Source organism: Haemorhous mexicanus, chromosome 26 (assembly GCF_027477595.1).
Source record: "Haemorhous mexicanus isolate bHaeMex1 chromosome 26, bHaeMex1.pri, whole genome shotgun sequence".
Taxonomy (NCBI): domain Eukaryota; kingdom Metazoa; phylum Chordata; class Aves; order Passeriformes; family Fringillidae; genus Haemorhous; species Haemorhous mexicanus.
This window is the reverse complement of record NC_082366.1, coordinates 2,441,042-2,457,650: the sequence shown is the minus strand read 5'-3', so window position 1 is coordinate 2,457,650 and position 16,609 is coordinate 2,441,042. Positions and strand designations below refer to the sequence as shown.

Here is a 16,609-nt window from a genome sequence, read left to right as displayed (position 1 = left end):
AATACCTTGTCCTGAGGTGAACACCACCACAATTCAAGTCCTTTGCTGGCTTGGAGCTCCACTTGAGGCATCCCACAGCGCCTGGATCCTGCCCCACTCGGACACTACAGCCCTGCAAATCCACACCAAAGGGAAGAAGAGATAAAAAGGGATTTAGTGCTGTCAGGACTGCTAACCCCCAATTCCACAGCCAGCAAAAACCACAGAGGGCTGAACCTGGATTAGTCCAAATATCCGCTCCATCTGCACACTTCTGTATTTTCCTTCCCTGTGTTTATTTCTAAGCTACAAACACAGCTTTTCATCAGTCCTAGCAGCTTTTACCTCATAAATCCATCACTTTTACCTTCCCCACCAGCACAGACACACTCCTCCCACCCCTTCCCTGCTCACCATGCTCCAGTGCCATCTCCCATTCCTCCATCAGTTCTTTCTGGCCACCAAACACCTGGGGAACTCTGACTGACCTGTCTGCTCCTGCACCAAAGGACTGAGGTGGCCTTGAGATCTCTCCTTTTTGGCTTTATATTTTTTTACCTGAGGAGAAGGCTGGCAAGTCAAACCACTGGTAGGCACAGGTTTTGTTTTCTTTTTCTCAGATCTTTATTTTACAAAAATAACTTACAAATAGAGACAACTCTCAGCAGTAAGGTCACTCACTCTGTGCAGGAGGATACAGCCTGGTGAAGCAGGGGTGTAGGAGTTAAAGACTCTGACAATACTGTTAATTTTAACATGATGGCAGCTATATTACACTACATATATTTCATGCTCCAGCATGTGGGTGTGACACCACATAAAGCCATGGTCCATAAAGTGTGCCAGCCAGGGAGGATGCTCCCAAGAGATCATTTCCATCCTATTTATCAGCATCCTCTTGGAGCCAAACGGCCACCTAACACTCAGACTACAGCACTCTGGATACACTCATCAGCAATATACTTCAAATACATGATAAAAATATATTTAACTTTCAAATACACTTGTATAAGGTACACCAAAGAGGCAGAAAATAAAGTCTTGAGCTTTTAAATACAACACACTATATATATAAACATACACAAGGAGACAAGAGGGAATCAAGATGTGGAAGGAGAAGCTTATTCATGTTATCTATGGTACACAATGGCTTTGTCTGCTAGGAAGTAATTTCCACTTGCATAGCGTTGTTGAGGAGTCCACACTGGGCTAGGAGGAGAAAAGGTTTTAATTTTGGTACCACTTCCACTTTGTAACTGATCCTACTCTTAAATTACACTTTGTCCTCTCTCTTTTATAGGCTGGAATTCACGCCGCGTTCGTAACAAGCACATTGAAAGGAAGGGGTAAAAAAAAAATAAAAATAAACAACAAACTGTAACGCACAAAAAAAAAAACCAAACAAAACAACCACATCAGGTCAGAGAGTCAAGGAAGCTCCTTTCTGGGTTTGCAGTCATTTGGCATTTTGCTCCAGAGCTGAGTATTCTGCTTCTGACACTCTGGAGGCGTCGATGAGTTTGGTGAGGCCAGTTTTGGCAGAGTACTTGAAAATGAAGGCTTTCATGAGCTCGTATCTGTAGTTGCGGTTGATGAAGCTGTACAGGATGGGGTTGACGCAGCAGTGGACCAGCGAGAAGCACTGAGTGATGTGGAGGGTGGCGTAGAGGAAGTTCTCCATCTGGCAGCTGATGGGGATGAAGTGAAGGCTGTAGAAGATGTCCAGCAGGACGGCCACGTGGTAGGGCAGCCAGCACACCAGGAACACCACGACGTAGGAGAAGATGATCTTCCCGTTGCTCTTGCGCTCCTGGTCGCTGGAGGTGGAGATGCTCTTGGCCAGGAGGAAATAAAACACAGCGATGACGGGAAAGGGGATGAGGAAGCCCAGCACCACGGAGATGAGCTCCATGCCAATCAACCACTCCTTGAAGCTCTCCTCGGGGTAGACAGGCCTGCAGTAGGTCTCGCTGTTGGATGAGACTGTCTTGAGGTAATAGGTGTCCGGGAGGGAGGCGGAGAAGGCCAGGAGCCACACCAGGATGCAGATGCAGCGGCGGATGATCTTCTTCTTGCGGCTGCTGGAGTTGGTGAAATAGGCGACCGAGAGGTAGCGGTCCACGCTCATGCACGCCAGGAAGAAGATGCTGCTGTACAAGTTGATGGAAAATATCAGGTGGGTTATCTTGCACGTGATTTCCCCCATGTGCCACTGGTTGTGCTGGACGAGCGAGACGACCCACACGGGCAGGGTGATGACGACGCACAGGTCGGCGATGGCCAGGTTGAAGATGTACAGGTGGGTCTCATAGCCCGTCATTTTGGCCTGCAGGTTGACCCACACCACCACCGAGTTGGCCACCAGGCCTATGACGAAGATGAAGATGTAGAAGAAGGACAGGGTGTAGAGCAGGGCACTCTTGTTGAGCGTGCCAGTGCATGTTGTGGCATCCACCGTGATGCACTCGCCGTTGCTGCACGTCCAGTTGATCTCCGTCAAGTTGGCCGTCTCCAGGAAATCCAGGATGGAAGTCAAGTCAAGCGCGCTCATGGTTGCTCGGGTTGGAATTCAAACGACCTAAAGGCAAAACAGGATTGAAAGAAATGACGTAAATTACGGAGCTATTTCTGCTGCCGTGTCATACCGGGACGCGCCGCTTTAGTAACATCCTGCTCTCGCCAGGCACCTTCCATCAGAGCACTCCGTGGAGTAAAACAACCATGACACTCAGCAAAACTCATCTGCTTGACAAAAGAGGAGCAGCACCAGATTTCGTGTGATTTTTCCTTCTCTTCCAGCTCGCATCTGACATCATCAGGTTGGCTATCGGCCCCGGGTGTGAAATCTGCAAAGTACACCGTGGCCAAATAAATGTCAGGCGACTAAATCTGTCTCCTCCGGCAGAAATGATGCCCCTATCGCTTTCAGCAGGGGAGCCTTTAAGCCATTTCATCTGCACTCCCTCAAGCACAGGAGAATTGATCTGGCTGATACATGGTACTGTAAAACATTTACCACAGGCTCTGGTCAGCATCTTGTCAAGCCATACAGATGAATAAAGGAGAAGTGGGGAACTAAGGGGCTTTGTACTCCTATCCAAACTTAAATTTAAATTCTGCTCTGTCCTCCCTCCCTCCTTTCTATTTTACAAAGTATCCCCAGCATTTAACAATCATTACACAGCGCTGAGAAAAAGAAAAAAAAATCGGAGCTTGACTGCTGAATAGATCTGCTGGTCTTAAGTTTTCTTTTTAGAAAGAGTACTTTGATTTCAAAACACTCCCCCAAAAGTTGGCTCACAACTGCCTCCTTTCCACCCTTTTGCTTTTCTACATCTACTTTTGCAGCCTCTTCAGCGCTTTCTTCTACCTGCAGGCAGTGGATAAAGCAACCTGTTAACTTCCTCACCAGCAGAAAGAAAAGGCCCTTAATGGCTCACACAAAACCCCAAGTGGGGCTGCTAATTGCCCTTGTGCTTTTGGGGAGGTATAAAAATGCTGTCCCCCTCCCTGAGATCCTCAAAGGACCCTCAGTACCACCCACAGCCACAGGCCTGTGCCCACCACACTTCAGCCAAGCAGTTTTGGAGCACAGGATCCAGCCTGGGACATGCCAAAATAAAGCTGCAGAGGTGGGTTCCCACGGGATGCATCCTTGTTCCCTCATGGCTTCACCTGAGCTGGACCATCAGGTCAGCCAGCCTGCCCATGGACACATCCAGCATCCCCAGCAATGGTCACCTTGCTCTTCCCCATGACCACAGCCCCACAAAGAGAGGGACCAGCCTGGAGAAAGTCAGTGTGGCCAAGTGACCAGAGAGCAAAGGGGATCTCCAAATATCCCTGACCCCACCACAGAATCTCTTGGTAGGGTTTCCAGGAGCACAGAGTGGGGGCCGAGCAGGGAAGAGCTCAGATGTGTTGAATACCCTCTTCTCAGCCCCTCTCCCCAAAAAGGGAGACACAGCACCTCTCCATCTGCATAATCAGCTCTTCCTAAAGCTCCCACCCTCCTGCCTGTCAGGGACAGAGGCTACGGAAGAGAAGGGAGATAAGGGGGGAGATTACCCGGGAGGACTCAAGGCACTATTGTCCCAGCAGAGGGGAAGCTGGTGGCACTAACAATGAGGGGGGCCCTGCACACATTCAGGGGAGATCAAATCTCTCTACAAACAGGCCCAAATTGGCCCGTGAGGAGATCTGGCCTATGCCTTTCATCCTGCTGACCTGATGAAAGACAGAGCAGAGACTCAAACCAAATTAAGCACGAATTTTGCTCAAACACTGGCTAAAGAGGGAGCTGAGCCAGTGGCAGCTCTCCATCCTAGGATAGCCGATCCCGTGCTCATCTCGGGAAAGCAGAGAGTGACTTAACCCACACCGTGCAGGGCAGAAGGGCTGATCCACCCCCCAGAGATGCAGGCAGCAGGGCTGGATGCTTCCCCTGGGTGTTCACTTCACCCCAGGGCTGCAAGTGGGACAGCGGGATGGGGCTCCTGCCAGACCTCACCCAGGGTCCCACTGCATCCCCAGCACACACACTTTCCAAGCCTCTCACACACCATCCCCAAGTCCCTGTAACTCAAAACTCTGCAGCAATTAAAGCAAACTCCCTAAAAGCCACAAAACTTCCAGCGCCATGGCAAAGGCCAGCAGCTCCTGCTGGTATTTGGGGGCAGCAAGGGGAGCACAGCAGAAGGAACACCCTGCTACCCCCCTGACACCCCACAGAAGCAGCATGGTTGGGCCTGGGCTTCTCTGGAAAGGCACATGGTCTACAAAATAAGAGGAACAGGCTCACTCCACATCCCAAGACCCCATTTCAGGACAGGACTGTGACCACCCAGCACATACCTCACAGAGAAGAAACTCAAACCTGGCTGAGGGGTGTCACATTCCGACAGAGAGGCAGCACCAGGGCAGCAGAGAGCCCCCGAGGCTGGGGCTCACACCAATGCTGGGGACACCACGGCCACCACAGTCGCAGCTGTGGCTCAGAGCCACGCTGGGGATGTTAGGGAGCGCCAAGGATGCTCGGGCCGATCCCAGCCCGCCTGCTGCACACACGTGCATCCATCTGCCTGCGCCTTCCGCATCCCCAGCGCGGCAATAAAAACCCGACACCGAGCTGGCCTCCCAGGCTCCAGCCCCGCCGGGGAGGAGGGCTGTGCTCACAGATTACAGCCCCGCAAACCGGGCTGTAGTCTGGGATTAGCTGCTGTAACCTGAGCTCCGACTGCCACCCAGATTAGCTGGGAGGTGCGGGGGGAACCCACCGGACAAACTCACTCAGTAAAGCCACTCCGTGCTCCTAAAAAAGCACCTTCAGCGCTCTCTGCAGACAGCACAGCATCCGAAAAACTCCTGAAAGAAGCTGGGACTGTAATTTGTGTCCACGGCACTGCAAAACTCCTGCAGGCCATCACCCCTTCACCTGGCAGGCACACGCACTGAGTCCAGTCGCTGTTAGTTTACAGGACAAGAAGGAAAGGACAAACGCACCCAAAACCCTTCTCCAGACCCCCAGAGCTGTCCCTGGAGCCGATGCAGCCTGCAGGATTGCAGCCTGCCCATCCCACCTCCCGCAGGCTGTGACAAAGCAAACAGGCACCAGCACCCCTGCCTAGGAGGGCAGCCCAGCACGGCAGGGCAGTGTCCGAGCCCTCAGCAATGTGGGGAGCTTCCCAGAGCATCCCACAGCCCGCTCCGGCCCGCGCTCAGACCTGCCTGCCGACTGCTCAGCGCTGCGGGCAAGCGGCGCTCTGCCCTTCCCAAAGGGAGAAGCCAGGAAAAGTCAGGATGGCCGGGCGGGCTGTCACCGCACACCTTCACCCCGCCCGTGTCCCGGCTCTCCGGCACGGGGAGGCGCCCACCACAAGAGGACACCCATGCCCGCAAGGGGCTTTGCGAGCCCGAGCCCGGCACATTCAAACTCTCCGGCAGCTCCGAGCTGAGGGAACAGACAACAACCGCAGGCCAAGGAGCGGAGCCGAGGATCGCACCTGGGCGCGCAGGGGGCACCCACAGGGGAGCGGGGCCGCCCCACGCTCCCGCAGACCCTCCCGCCACGGGAAACCCGGGCGGGGACGCGCAGGGGAGGCTCCCCCCACCCCGTGCGAGCCCGCAGGGACGCGGGGGAGGCTGCGAGCGCTCAGGGGGAGCGAGCCCGGGTCCCGCAGCCCCGCGGGGCTCCCCCGGTGCCGCCCTTACCTCAGGGCCTGGCGGCAGCGCTGCCCGAGCGAGTGAGCGCGGCCCCGCCGCCAACGCCGCCTTATATCGGCCGTGAGGGGAGCCCGCCTCCCGGGGGCGGCTCCGGCGGCCCGGCTCCCATCGGCACGGCCCCAAAGGCGATCGGCCCAGCCCCGGCTCGGCCCCACATCCCTTCTGCACGGCCGGAGATCAGCTCCGTGCAGCCCCGGCTCGGCCCCAGATCGGCTCGGCCCAGCCCCGGCTCCGGCCCCGCCCGGGGAGCGAGGGCTGCGGAGAGCCGGGGTAGGAGAGGGGCGATACCGGCATGGGGGGAAACAGCGGGGAAAGGGAGGAGAAAGAGAGGGCGAAAAGCGGGGGAAGGAGAGAAAATGAAAAGGAGAGAAAAAGAGAGCAATAGAGAGGAAAAAGGGAGAGAAAAAGAGAGCAATAGAGAGGGAAAAGGGAGAGAAAAAGAGAGCAATAGAGAGGGAAAAGGGAGAGAAAAAGAGAGCAATAGAGAGGAAAAAGGGAGAGAAAAGGGAGAGAGAAAGAGAGGAAAAGGGAGAGAGAAAGAGAGAGGGGAAAAGGGAGAGGAAAAGAGAGGAACAGAAAGAGAGAGGAAAAAGAGAGATAAGAATGAGAGGAGAGAGAAAAGGAGAGAGATGGAGGGCAAAGGAGAAAAAAAGAGGGAAATGAGAGAAAAAAGGGCAAAGAAGAGCAAAAGCAGGACAAAAGAGGAAAAAGGAGGAAAAGAGAATCAGAGGGAGGAAAATAAGGAGAGGAAAAAGCAGAGAAGAGGGAAAATGAGAGAAAAAGCAGAAGAAAAGAGGAAAAAGAGAATTGGAGGAAAATAAGGAGAGAAAAAGAGGGAGAAGGAGGGAGGAACGAGAGAAGATGAAAAGGAGAGAAAAAGAGAGCAATAGAGAGGGGAAAGGGAGAGAAAAAGGAGAAAAATAGAGAAAGAGAGAGGAAAAAGGGACATAAAAAAAGAGAAATTAGGAAAAAAGGTGAGGGGAAAAAAGAGGAAAAGAGAGAAAAAAGAGGGCAAAGGAGAGCAAAAGCAGAAGAAAAGAGAAAAAGAAAAAGGAGAGAAAGAGAACCAGAGGGAGGAAAATAAGGAGAGGAAAAAGGAGAGAAAAAAGAGGGCAAAGGACAGCAAAAGCAGAAGAAAAGAGGAAAAAGAAAAAGGAGAAAAAGAGAATCAGAAGGAGGGGGGGAAAGGAGAGAAAAAGAGGAAAAAGGAGAGAAAAAAGAGGGAAAAGGATAGCAAAAGCAGGAGAAAAGAGGACAAAGATAAAGGAGAAAAAAAGGAAATGGAGGGAAACAAAGGAGAGAAAAAGAAAAAATGAGAAAGAGGGGGAAAGATGAAAATAGAAAAAGGGAAAAAATGAGAAAAGGAGAGGAAAGAAAAAGAGAAAATGGAAAAAAAATAAGAGAAGGAAAAAGAGAAAACTAGAGAAAAGAGGAAAAAAGAGACAAAAATACAGAAGAAGAGAGGGGTGTCATTGTATAGAGTAAGCTAAGAGTTTTGAAGTTAGAAGCATATGTGTGTACATGTGATAATATCCCAATAAAGTATCCACAGTGCAGTAGAAACAAGTAAAAGTGATAGGTTAGAAAACCAAAATGAACCTTGTGACAACTGTCTATTAGTTTAGAAAGTTATACATTACCTTGTAACGAAGAAACTTGTGACTGCTCTTGAGCTATGGCTGACTGCTGCTCCTTTTCAATCCCACAGCCTCTGAGACTGATGTTTATCTGGGCAATAAATTGTTCCTAGCCCAAAAATAGTCCCATCCCTTTCTTAGAAGCAGCAACACTAATTCTGAGGGAAAGGGGGGTCAGTCAGGCTGTGTGTCCCAGGGAAATGCTGGGATTGATGTCCATCCACCTGGAAACCCAAAACTGGGCTGCTTTTTGGGCTGCTCCCAAAACACCAGGTGAGCTCAGCTCCCAGACCCTCCCCCTGAGCCCACACCGACCTACAGCTCCTAAATCACCTCAGCAGGGCTGAGCCACTGCCCAGCCAGCACATGCAGCTTAGCTGACACCTCTGAGCCACAACATTTTGGAAGATACAGGGCTCAAGTTTAGCCCTTGGACCTGTCCCAAAAGCCACATAATCATATATCCACAGGCAATTAGCAGGGCAAGGAGAAATGGCTCCTAAATTAGAGTAGGTTTAGATGGAATATTGGGAAAAAAATCTTCCCTGGGAGGGTGATGAAGCCTGGCACAGAAAAGCTGTGGCTGCCCCATCCCTGGAAGTGTTCCAGACCAGGTTGGATGGGGCTGGAGCAATCTGGGATGTTGGAAGGTGTCCCTGCCCATGGCAGAGGGTGGCACTGGATGGGCTTTGGGGTCCTTTCTGGTTTGGGTGCCAGGGAACAAGAACAGAGGGATGAGTCTCCCACCATCCCATGTGTTGTATTTGTGGGGTCCCTCGTGGCAGGAAGGAATGATGAATTTGATTCCATATTCTCAGAAGGCTAATTTATTATTTTATGGTACTATATTGTATTAAAGAATACTAAACTATATAAAAAGAATACTTACAGAAGGCTAAAAAGCTAATAATGAAAACTCATGACTTTCTTTAGTGCTCTGACCCAGCTTGACTCTGGTTGGCCAATGAGTAAAAACAACTCACAGCAGAAACCAATAAAATACTCACCTGTTAGTAAACAATTTTTAAACACATTCTAAAAGAGTAAAACACATCAGATAAAAATAAATCAGAAAATTACTGTTTTCCTTTTTCTCTGAAGCTTCTCTGCTTCCCAGGAAAAAAATCCTAAGCAAAGGGATTTTTCAGAAAATATGAATGTAACACCCATGGATGGAAAGAGTGGGATGTAAAGTGTCTCATCTCCCTTCCTGACCCTCACTCTCCCTGGGTGAGGTCCTCCCAACTTCACAGCTGTTGGTAAGCAAAGTGTTTCAGCATCTGCTTGAATTCCGAGTGCTTGCCCAAGTCCATGGATGTTGGTGGGATTGAAACAAAATGTCAGAGAGTGACAGGATTAGGTTTAAAAATAAGCAGGGACTGAAGAACTTGGCTAAATCAAGCTCTGAAAATCCTGGGGGAAAAAAAAAAAACAACCAAACCCAAAACCAAAACTAAAGGCACTCTAGCAGCACTCTGATCACTTGGCCAAAAAAGCAAGTGGAGTGGTTGTGCCTTACTTGGTGTGCCAGAAAATAACATCAAAAAGTGCAAAGTCTTCCACAGCTCTCCAAAAATACCAGCCAGCACCTGGAACCACAGAGCTGCTGGAAGTCCAGGAGTCACAGGCAACCTCCCCTGTCCTGCACTTTGCCCAGGGCAGAGCCCTCACTGCCCTCTCTGGGTTCCTCCTTTCAGGTATCATTTTATAGGAGCACGTTCCTCATAGAACAGCCAGGGCCAATTCCCTTGTAGCTGCAAAAACTGGATTTTGCTTGGTGTTCAGGCATTAAAAATCTGCACGATACAAAGCCACCTCCCTAGAACAGAGCAAGCAGAGCTGGGAACCTCAGATCAAATCAGCAGAAGGTCGAGATGCTGCCTGCTTGCCATGATTAATTGGTGTCTGCCACCAATCCAAAAGAGATGTGATGGCAGATTGCAGCTGCTGTGGCCAGCAGCTCCTTGGAGATGCAGCTGTCCAGGTGATCCATCACTTACTGAAATGAGACAGGCTGGGAGAAGTGGGATTGTTCAGCCTGGAAAACAGAATGTTCTGGGGAGACCTTAAAGCACCTTCCAGGGGTTCCTGAAACACCTGAAAGGGTTCCAAGAGTGCTGAAGAAGGACTTAGGATAAGGGGAAATAGCTTCCCACTGCCGGAGGGTGGGGTTAGGTGGAAGAAATCCTTCCCTGTGAGGGTGGGAAGGCCCTGACACAGGGTGGCTTCCCCTGGATCCCTAGAAATGTCCAAGGCCAGGTTGGACAGGGCTTGGAGCAACCTGAGATAGTGGAAGGTGTCCCTGCCCATGGCAGAGCATGGAATGGGATGAGCTTCAAGGTCCCTTCCAACCCAAACCATTTTGTGATTTAGGAAAGCAAAGTTTTACAGTTTTCACCCTGTTATGGAAGAGTCTGTGGCAACATGTCAGTGTTGGGCAAAATGCAGCACTGAAAGCCAGATCATTATTTAACTGCTTTGGTTTGCATTTATGTTTTGTTTAACTGTCTGAACTACAGCAATATGTTCTTTTTTTCTCCAAAAGCACAAGTTTTTACTAAAGGGGGTAGGGGAGAGAAAAAATCCTGAATTTCTCCCAGTCCTCACAGCCTTTCCCTATTGACTTTGGGAACCCAGGCTGAAAGCACCCTCCCTTTCTCTTCAGGCTTCCCTTTCCAGCTGGGAGGCAGATGGAAGCTGACACCCAGCCCTGCCTACTCAAATCAACAGAGAAATTAAAAATAAAAAGTAAAAAACTCCAGTTGGCAGCTTCCAGAGTGCTGGGAAGACACAGGTTTGGGAATGAGAGAGAAGGCCAAGAAGGCAAAGTGCAGATTCTATTGGGTGGAGGAAGCATTCTGATTGCACAGCAAGTATGGGAATGGGACAAAGGGGAAACATTTCTCCAGTTGCACAAGAGAGGGTGTGAGTGCAGCAGGAGCGAGGTGGGAGCAGCCTCACACACACACAGAGAACAGTGCCAGGAGCTCAAACACCCACCCAGCCACACCAAAGCCCAGCACAGCCCTGGAGGAAGGCAGGCTGTGATCCATGAAGTGTCCAAAGGGGAAGCCCAGCATCCTGTGCTTCCTCCTTCTGCCAAGACAGCCAGCCCTGTGTCCTCTCCTGGTCGTGTTCCTCACTGCATCGCCAGGATGGATGGATGGATGGAGGGATGGAGGGAGGGAGGGATGGATGGATGGATGGATGGATGGATGGATGGATGGATGGATGGATGGATGGATGGATGGATGGAGGAACAAACCCCTGTGCTAACAAAAGGAATAAATAGATGGCTTCGTCAGGAGTCTGAAACGGCAGCAGAAAGGAAACGAGCGGCGCATTTCCAGCAATGCTGCCCGGCTTCACTTCCCCCAGCAGCAGGGAACAATCAGGGCATTTAGTGCCAAACCCTGCCTCCAGCAGTGTCAGCAGCCTCGGGGAAGCCCCAGGGCTGCTCTCCTGTCCACTCCATCCTGTCCAGTCTGGAACAGATGCACGAGGAGGAAGGCAGGAGGAAGAGAGCAGGGAGAAGCAGCCTCCCACTGCCAGGCAGCAAAAGTTCTTGTGCTCACAGGCAGCTCCAGGAAACCAGAGTCCTCCTCTGCACAAGGATGGAGCGAGCCAGAGGTGCCCCAAGCTGAGGAAGCTGTTCAGGGGTGGGAAAGGCAGCGCTAAAAAAACTGTGGCAGAAAGAAGCTGACCTCTTAAAAGTAGAGAAAGAAGGAAGAGAAGTGCACGGAGAGGCTGCCAGGGCAACCACAGCCCATCCTAGGGCAAGGCTCCTGCTTCCCCTAAACCACTAAACCAAGCAATAAAAGAGAAATCACAGCTCAGGACTTCCCTTCCTCCTCCACAGCATCCACCTGTTAGTTCAAAGGTTCATGAGATATTACTTTTTTTTTGCAAAAAGCCACTCGGGGGCTGGTTTCCATCTCTGCTGCAACTCCAAAGCTGCATTTTCAGCTTCATCACCACAACAGTAAGAACCGCATTGAAGAGGAAGATTTTCCAGCATAAAGCTGAGCTTCTTGGGCTGTCACAGGCCTGCAGCATCTGTGGTTTGAGGCAGCACACGCTGAAAGCTTTGTGAAAAGCTGCCGGGAGGGATCTGTGTTTTCCAGGCCCTGTCCGGCACAGGGACGCTGCCGTCAGCTCTCGCCTCCTGACAAGTGATGGTGAGCAGCTCTGATTCAGAGAGACAACTCAAAGCACACAGTGCTTCACGTGGCCCTCTTCAGCTGGGCCACCCAGGCTTTTAACCATTCTCTGGCTTTGTCCACCCAAAGACAGAATCATGGAGTTGTTTAGGTTGGAAAATGCTTCCGAGATCATCGAGTCCAACCTGTGACCTTGTCACCCAGCCCAGAGCACTGAGTGCCACATCCAAGCATTCCTTGGACAGCCCCAGGGATGAAGGAGAGAGACACAGCAGGAGAAAGGTTTAAGGTCTTGTACACCTGCATGGCAGGGCATTTTCTGTCAATCCCAGCAAGCTTTCCCAAAGCCAAGCAAAGATACAGCAACAATTCCAGCAGGATCTGCTGAGGAAAGGGCTGGCAGAGCAATCAATTTGCTATTTTCAGTGTAATGAGAGCTTTCAGGAGAAATCAATTGGTGGTGGAATTAGGAATATGACCTGTGTAGCCAGTAATTATAGAAGATGGGTCTCCCCTTCACAGTTCATTTCCATCTTACCCTTTCCACTAAATAAAGGTGTTACCAGTGGATGTTATTTGCTGCTTCTTAATCTGCTGTCAGAGGCATTACTGCCATTTATTTGAGAGCGTGCCAGAATGTGACCATGAGGAGGATAACATCAAACCCTGGGCCAGAAATCCTGCCTGGAGCAGCTAAGCAGGCAGCAGAGAAGATTTTTTCAGAGACACTGATTTTTACATAAATATTATTCAAAAAACTTCTCCTGTCCTCACAGATTAGCAGTGAGACGTGAACATGGCAAGGGGAGGTTTTGACAGGAGTCATGCCATGGAAATCTGCATCAGCAGCAAGTGGCAGGCTGGGGACAGAGAGAAGAAAGCAAGGAGCTGGAATTAGGATGATGGGATCCCCCCCACCTTCACTTGCTTCCATGGGAAAGAGCCCTGTAGGTGTAAAACAACTAAATGTTACAGGCCGGTAAGAAATAAAAAATTCATTAAATCGTAAATCTTTTGGAAAGGGGATCTACTGGGGAGATTATATTCACCTCTCATGGACATATTAATTCAACAGTGGCATATCATATTGTTCTCTGCGGGGGGAAAAAGACATATTGTTTTAAAGTCTGATTTTTAGAGCAGTCCTTGAGGAAGGAAAGCAAATATAATCTTGGCAAGGAAAGCCAAGTGCATGAGCACCGAGGAAGGGACATTAAACGCAAGGCCCAAGTCCCAGCTGCTGAAAGTCAGCATGGTTTGACTGCAGTTCTTGGAGCTGAGCCCGTGCATGGGAGCTGAGAGTGAAGGTCACCTCCATTTAGCCACAACTCCTTGAAAATGTTAAGTAAGTGAACACAAAGGGTAATTTTTTACTGTGAAAAGGCTCTGTTTGCCCACCAGCAAACAGGTGAGAAGACAAAGACATTGCAGCTGCTTTCATTTGATGTTTGGTGGTTGGGAACTGTCTGATCATCTCTTTCTGCACTGCTTCTGGCTCAGCAGCGGAAATTGCCAAGCTCTCCTGGCTCTCAGTCCAGCCAGACACTCAGGATTTGAGGAGAACTCAGTAGCCACCTGCAGAACATGGGCTCTCCAAAGCCCTGCTCCAGCTGCTTCCCAGCCTAGGCTCCCTACATGCCTGGTCTCCATTCTCCAGGAGGCTCCAGTGGCACGTGCCAGATGCTCCTGCTGCAGATCCAGCCCCATCTCCTGCCTAAATTGCATCACATGGAGGCAAATAGAGCCCTGCCTCCCTGGAGAGACCTTTCCTGGCAGACACCTTGCACACAGCAGGGTCTCCTCACAGAGGCAGCTTCCACAGTGTGGGGTGGGACTGGCTGCAGGCCCCTTCCACAGGTATGGTCACACTCCACCTTTGGCTTCCCACCTGTCTCCTGACCACACAAATTTTGTGTTCCTTTGAAAGAGGAGCGTCCCTGCTCCCTTTTTCCCTCCCTGCCTGTCTCCTGGAGCCTATCTTTCTCAGGGGAAACCTGTGGATTGTAGAAAAACACCTCAGGGAGTAGCTACAGTGTCACCCTGATTTTTTAGGATTTTCTAAGCTTTCTGATGTTTACATTCTTGTAACGAACTTTCTTACACACTTTCTGTAAATGACTGGTTGGTTTGCATTCTTTTATGGAAGAAGAGAAATTTGACAGACTGTCCAGTGTCATTAGAGAGGTGGCACTGCCACCCTCCAATCCACTGTCACTTTTAGAAAACTATAAATGTTAGAATCAGAAAATAACCGTTCCCTTTTTTCTTCACCTCAAGAGCAGCAGCGTGCGCTTGTATTCTTTCATGTCCTCTAGTGACACTACAGGAAGGTTTCCAGCAGACACAGGACTCAGTGCACAGTCACTGCTCGTGTCCATGGCCTTCCCCTGTGCTAGCTCACCACCCAAAGGAGTTCATTCCAGGGGAACAAGGGGAGAGCACAGCTTAAGCTCCCCACACAGGATAGCAGGGATGGCAGAGCGGCTCTTGCGCCGTGAAACAATCGATGCTGGTTTGACCCCGTCACACTCTCAGCCAGCTCAGGCACAGATAACCCAGCCTGAGCCATCAGAAAAGATGGGATTTGCTTATCACTCAGACTGCACAGACCACTCTGCCCAGGAGAGCTCACACATGCAAGCTCCTGCAGGACTTCCAGCTCTTTGCCTGGCTCTCTCACTGACAGCTTTCCCAGCATCCATCCCAACGAGGTGTGAAATCTGAAGCATCACCAAAGTGCACACCGGGCTGTTCCTAGGTAATTACACGAGCAGATAAAGTAAAAAAGGGCTGATGAATCATTAACCACGAGCAGGCAGAACAACAAAGACAGTGCACCCGAACCACAAAGACTCTTAATGCAGCATTAAGTCAGCTGGACCTCAGTTGTGTATTTGCCATGTGGATTCAATACCTCCTTGAGATGGAAAACAGGAATAAGGCCCTATTTTTTTCCACACCTGGGCCAGGCTCCTAGTTGAAACAGGCAGTTCATACCAAACACTTGGACATTTAATTTCTGTTGCTGAGGTTCTTAGCAATGGCTTTAGGTTCAAGGCACACTGGCAGCAGCTCATAGCCCAAAACCTTAGGAAGCCAGAGAGTTTTTAAACTACTCCAATTATCCAGTGTGAGCACGAGAAGGAGGCAATGTGGGCTTTAGCTTCTGTCCAGGGCCCCTGGAAATTTAATCCTAGCAAATTACAGCATTTCTTTTATTTTTTTTTTCATAGAAGAAATAAACAGTCTTTTGTACCAAACATAAGGCTGCCTTATTTTGAAGGAAGATTTATCACCCAGGCTAAATCCATGAGTTCATTCTGGTTTTGTCCCAAATCTTCAAAGCAGTGTTTTACACTTCATGACACAGTATCAGCTGGTTCTGCCTCTGTGCCAGGCAGTCCCCAAAAGACATCCAACTTTTCTTTATAAAAAATAATAAAAGAATGCAGACATCTCATCAGTTGTTTAAAGCCTGCACAGCAAATTCTACGCAGGCATGTCAGAGCCATGCAAACACATCCATAAGGACTGGCTTCCCTGCAGACCACAAACCAGCAGTGTGTTGGGGCTTGGAGTGACCTGGACTAGTCAAAGATGTCCCTGCCTATGGCAGGGGGGTGGAACAAGATGAGCTTTAAGGTCCCTTCCAATCCAAACCATGCTGGGGTTCCGTGGTGTGACACTGCTCAGCGGAGGGAAGTGACTGAAATAAGGATTGCTCAGTGCCTTCCCTGCACCAACAGGGGCTCTGTTGTACTGAGCTGAAACCTTGAACTCATTACAATGTCACTCTGTCTCTGGATCCCATATCCTGTGGGGGAATCTTCTGGGAATGTATTTTGGTTCAGACTTGGGTCAAGGAGAGTTGACTTGACCTGAAAATAAATCCAGGCGATCTCGAGCTGAAGAGCCATTGACTACTGTTTGCAATACAATAAAGTGAGCAGATCAAACTGGGCTCAAAGCCAGGCTTAACATAAATCCAGGCAAAAGGGGGAACAAGAAGATACATTCACCACCACGACAAAGGGGACATTTTTTACATTGGCACAGCTCAGAGCAGTGACTGAAAAGCACTTCCCAGGCAGCATTTTTACTGTCCCATATGGTGTGTGCTGCTTAGCTGTGCTGGTATCTCCAACAGACTGCCAGCCAGATAAGAGTTACACCACTTGGATGTGTGTGAAAAAGAGGTTGTGGGATTTTTTTTTTTTTTTTTCACCATTTTAACGTCACTAGCAGGAGTTCCTCTGCTTGCACACAGGGCAGCTTTTGTGAGAGGTATTTTATATGGATCCCCAAGGAAGGGTCTCAGTGGCCAGGCTCTGAGCCCTATTGTGTGCACGTGTGTGTAATAACTCTCTGCAGCTTTTGGTTTGCAGTCCAGGTTGTACTCACTGCAGCTCCAGGATGAAATCTTCTGCTGGCTCACTGTACCACCACCTTCATTGAAGCTAGCCTTTCTCCTCTTCCAGGAGCTGCCAAAATGCTTGTTGGATAAAGCAAGCTTTGATCCAGCTGATAATTCCCAGATCCCTACCCACACTGCAATACATCCTCAGCTCTCCTCCTTCCCAGGGCTCAGCTCCACAAGCAGCAGCTTGATCC

General features: G+C 50.0%; 2 protein-coding genes across 2 annotated transcripts in view; one reads left to right on the top strand and one right to left on the bottom strand.

The window, feature by feature from the left end:
• Positions 1-579: 579 nt before the first annotated feature.
• On the bottom strand, positions 580-6,331 carry ACKR3 (atypical chemokine receptor 3). Its single transcript, XM_059868266.1, has 2 exons — positions 6,190-6,331; positions 580-2,557 (listed from the first exon to the last, which is right to left on the bottom strand). Exon 2 carries the CDS (start codon positions 2,528-2,530, stop codon positions 1,436-1,438), a length of 1,095 nt encoding a protein of 364 aa, XP_059724249.1. The 5' UTR covers positions 2,531-2,557; positions 6,190-6,331; the 3' UTR covers positions 580-1,435.
• IQCA1 (IQ motif containing with AAA domain 1) overlaps positions 2,529-16,609 on the top strand; it is a 150,194-nt gene continuing 136,113 nt past the window's right edge. Inside the window, exons 1-2 of the mRNA XM_059868160.1 lie at positions 2,529-2,540; positions 5,955-6,471. Of these exons, the coding sequence (XP_059724143.1) occupies positions 2,529-2,540; positions 5,955-6,471 (529 nt within the window). The remainder of the gene's footprint in view (positions 2,541-5,954; positions 6,472-16,609) is intronic.

Excerpts from the sequence above, each read along its gene's own strand:
- ACKR3 (XM_059868266.1), bottom strand. The coding sequence starts at position 2,530 with ATGAGCGCGCTTGACTTGACTTCCATCCTGGATTTCCTGGAGACGGCC.